Raw genomic sequence first — 3864 nt, 5'->3', positions numbered from 1 at the left:
ATGTGTGTGTGTGTGTCTCTCTGTCTCTGTGTGTGTGTGTCTCTGCATGTGTTTGTGTCTCTCTGTGTGTGTGTGTCTGTCTCTCTCTGTGTGTGTCTCTCTGTCTCTGTGTGTGTGTCTCTCTGTCTCTGTGTATGTCTCTCTGTCTCTGTGTGTGTCTCTCTGTCTCTGTGTGTGTGTGTCTCTCTGTCTCTGTGTGTGTGTCTCTCTGTCTCTGTGTGTGTGTCTCTCTGTCTCTGTGTGTGTGTGTGTGTGTGTATCATGTGTGTGTCACACTAAGGGCTGACCTCTGTTCCAGGTCTGAGCTCCAGGGAAGATGGCCTCCCTCCTCCTCACCTCATCATCTAAATATGTTCAACCTGATGAGCAACTGCTACACCTGGATCTCCAAGATCCAGGAGCCAATCAGGTGAGGAGGAGTTTTATTTGAAAATGATCTGATACAACTCATACCCCCGCCCCCCCCCCCACCCCCCCTTGTGTATACTGCACCTTGTGTAGACTGCACCTTGTGTATACTGCACCTTGTGTGTACTGCACCTTGTGTATACTGCACCTTGTGTATACTGCACCTTGTGTATACTGCACCTAGTGTATACTGCACCTTGTGTATACTGCACCTTGTGTATACTGTACCTTGTGTATACTGCACCTTGTGTATACTGCACCTTGTGTATACTGTACCTTGTGTATACTGTACCTTGTGTATACTGCACCTTGTGTATAGTGTACCTTGTGTATACTGCACCTTGTGTATACTGCACCTTGTGTATACTGCACCTTGTGTGTACTGTACCTTGTGTATACTGCACCTTGTGTATACTGCACCTTGTGTATACTGTACCTTGTGTATACTGCACCTTGTGTATACTGCACCTTGTGTGTACTGTACCTTGTTTACTGCACCTTGTGTTTACTGCACCTTGTGTGTACTGCACCTTGTGTATACTGCACCTTGTGTATACTGCACCTTGTGTATACTGCACCTTGTGTATACTGTACCTTGTGTATACTGCACCTTGTGTATACTGCACCTAGTGTATACTGCACCTTGTGTATACTGCACCTAGTGTATACTGCACCTTGTGTATACTGCACCTTGTGTATACTGCACCTTGTGTATACTGCACCTTGTGTATACTGCACCTAGTGTATACTGCACCTTGTGTATACTGCACCTAGTGTATACTGCACCTTGTGTATACTGCACCTTGTGTGTACTGTACCTTGTGTATACTGCACCTTGTGTATACTACACCTTGTGTATACTGCACCTTGTGTATACTGTACCTTGTGTATACTGCACCTTGTGTATACTGTACCTTGTGTATACTGCACCTTGTGTATACTGCACCTTGTGTATACTGTACCTTGTGTATACTGCACCTTGTGTATACTGTACCTTGTGTATACTGCACCTTGTGTATACTGCACCTTGTGTATACTGTACCTTGTGTATACTGTACCTAGTGTATACTGCACCTTGTGTATACTGCACCTTGTGTATACTGCACCTTGTGTATACTGCACCTTGTGTGTACTGCACCTTGTGTATACTGCACCTTGTGTATACTGCACCTAGTGTATACTGCACCTTGTGTATACTGCACCTAGTGTGTACTGCACCTTGTGTATACTGCACCTTGTGTATACTGTACCTTGTGTATACTGCACCTTGTGTATACTGCACCTAGTGTGTACTGCACCTTGTGTATACTGTACCTTGTGTATACTGTACCTTGTGTATACTGCACCTTGTGTATACTGCACCTTGTGTATACTGCACCTTGTGTGTACTGCACCTTGTGTATACTGCACCTTGTGTATACTGCACCTAGTGTATACTGCACCTTGTGTATACTGCACCTAGTGTGTACTGCACCTTGTGTATACTGCACCTTGTGTATACTGTACCTTGTGTGTACTGTACCTTGTGTATACTGCACCTTGTGTATACTGTACCTTGTGTATACTGCACCTTGTGTATACTGCACCTTGTGTGTACTGTACCTTGTGTATACTGCACCTTGTGTATACTACACCTTGTGTATACTGCACCTTGTGTATACTGCACCTTGTGTATACTGCACCTTGTGTATACTGCACCTTGTGTATACTGCACCTTGTGTATACTGCATACTGCACCTAGTGTATACTGCACCTTGTGTATACTGCACCTTGTGTATACTGCACCTTGTGTATACTGCACCTTGTGTATACTGCATACTGCACCTTGTGTGTACTGCACCTTGTGTATACTGTACCTAGTGTATACTGCACCTTGTGTATACTGCACCTTGTGTATACTGTACCTTGTGTATACTGCACCTTGTGTATACTGCACCTTGTGTATACTGCACCTTGTGTATACTGCACCTTGTGTATACTGTACCTAGTGTATACTGCACCTTGTGTATACTGCACCTTGTGTATACTGCACCTTGTGTATACTGTACCTAGTGTATACTGCACCTTGTGTATACTGCACCTTGTGTATACTGTACCTTGTGTATACTGCACCTTGTGTATACTGCACCTTGTGTATACTGTACCTTGTGTATACCGTTTACTTTACTTTACTCATGGTATTGTTCAGATTCAAATGATTTATTGCCTATATTTATTGTAATGTATAATATAACCGACTAATACAGACCCTATATTGAGTTAATTATATTGTTTACACTGTTTCTGAGCCCCATCTCAAGGGGATCAATAAAGGAATATCTTATCTTATTTTATGATCGATGTCGGTCTGGGTAATGAACTCAGGGCTGTATGTTGTATTGTTGTCTCTCTCCGCAGGAAGGTGAAGGTCCTAGTGGTTGGTCTTGACAGAGCAGGAAAAACCTCCTGTGTCAGAGGGATGCTGAGAGGTAACACAACGTCACCTTTGAACTTTCACACGTTCCTTTAACCACAAGTAGATATGAAGAAAGTGTGTTTGTTTGTTTCATTTATTAGATGATCCCATTATCTTGTGCATAGCAGCAGCTATTCTTCCTGGGGTCCAATAACTTACACGGTGACACAAAAATATACATTCACACACTCATCACAATATATTGACAAAACACGTAAAAAATATATAGGCCCATCTGGGTCTCTTGCCTCTACTCCTGAAATGGTGCGAAATAAATAAATAAAAATCTACACCTGGGTCTGACTGTACATCTACATCTAATAATAATAATAATAATAATAATAATAATAATAATAATAATAATAATAATAATAATAATAATAATAATAATAATAATAAATTGTATTTGTATTGCACTTTTCGTTCACTAGGATCCCAAAGTGCTACAGGGTTAGAACATAGTTAAAAAAATGTAATAATTATTTATAATAATAAAAATTAAATACAGAATAAAAATAAAATAAAAATAGAACATAGTTAAAAACATAGTATAAACAGAAAATGAACGACAACAGCACAAGAAAAAAAACAATATCACAAGAAAAAAAATAACAATAAAAAAGCTAACGATCAAAACCTACCCCCGGGTCTGTGTGTGTCCAGTGCCCCCGGGTCCCGACGCGGGCCCCACCCAGGGCTGCGTGTGCACCGAGCTGAGGGTGGAGAACTACCTGGTCACCCTGCTGGACGCCGGGGGGGCCCCGCAGTGGAGAGGCCCCTGGAGGGAGCGCTACGGGGAGGTCCACGGGGTGGTGTTCGTGGTGGACTCCAGCGACCGGCAGAGGATCCGCGAGGTCCGGGAGCTGCTCTCGGAGCTGCTGAAGCAGCCCAGCGTGGCGGGGAAACCCATCCTGGTGTGAGTGAGAGGGCCGTGAGCCGTGGGCCATGTTATATCATGTTGGGTAAACAGCGCTCTCTGGTGGCTTGGGAGAGAAAATACA

At 43.1% G+C, this 3864-nt stretch overlaps 1 protein-coding gene across 1 annotated transcript in view; it reads left to right on the top strand.

Annotated features, from left to right (window-relative positions):
• Window positions 1-350: 350 nt before the first annotated feature.
• arl13a (ADP-ribosylation factor-like 13A) overlaps window positions 351-3864 on the top strand; it is a gene marked incomplete at both ends in the record, with an annotated part of 14246 nt that continues 10732 nt past the window's right edge. Inside the window, 3 exons of the mRNA XM_084331386.1 lie at window positions 351-409; window positions 2806-2876; window positions 3527-3779. Coding sequence (XP_084187512.1) covers window positions 351-409; window positions 2806-2876; window positions 3527-3779 — 383 coding nt within the window. The remainder of the gene's footprint in view (window positions 410-2805; window positions 2877-3526; window positions 3780-3864) is intronic.

The sequence above is a fragment of the Notolepis coatsorum genome, assembly GCF_963971535.1.
Source record: "Notolepis coatsorum genome assembly, chromosome: 16".
Lineage (NCBI taxonomy): Eukaryota > Metazoa > Chordata > Actinopteri > Aulopiformes > Paralepididae > Notolepis > Notolepis coatsorum.
Note: the sequence above shows the minus strand (reverse complement) of the source record. Positions and strands in the feature narration are given on the sequence as shown.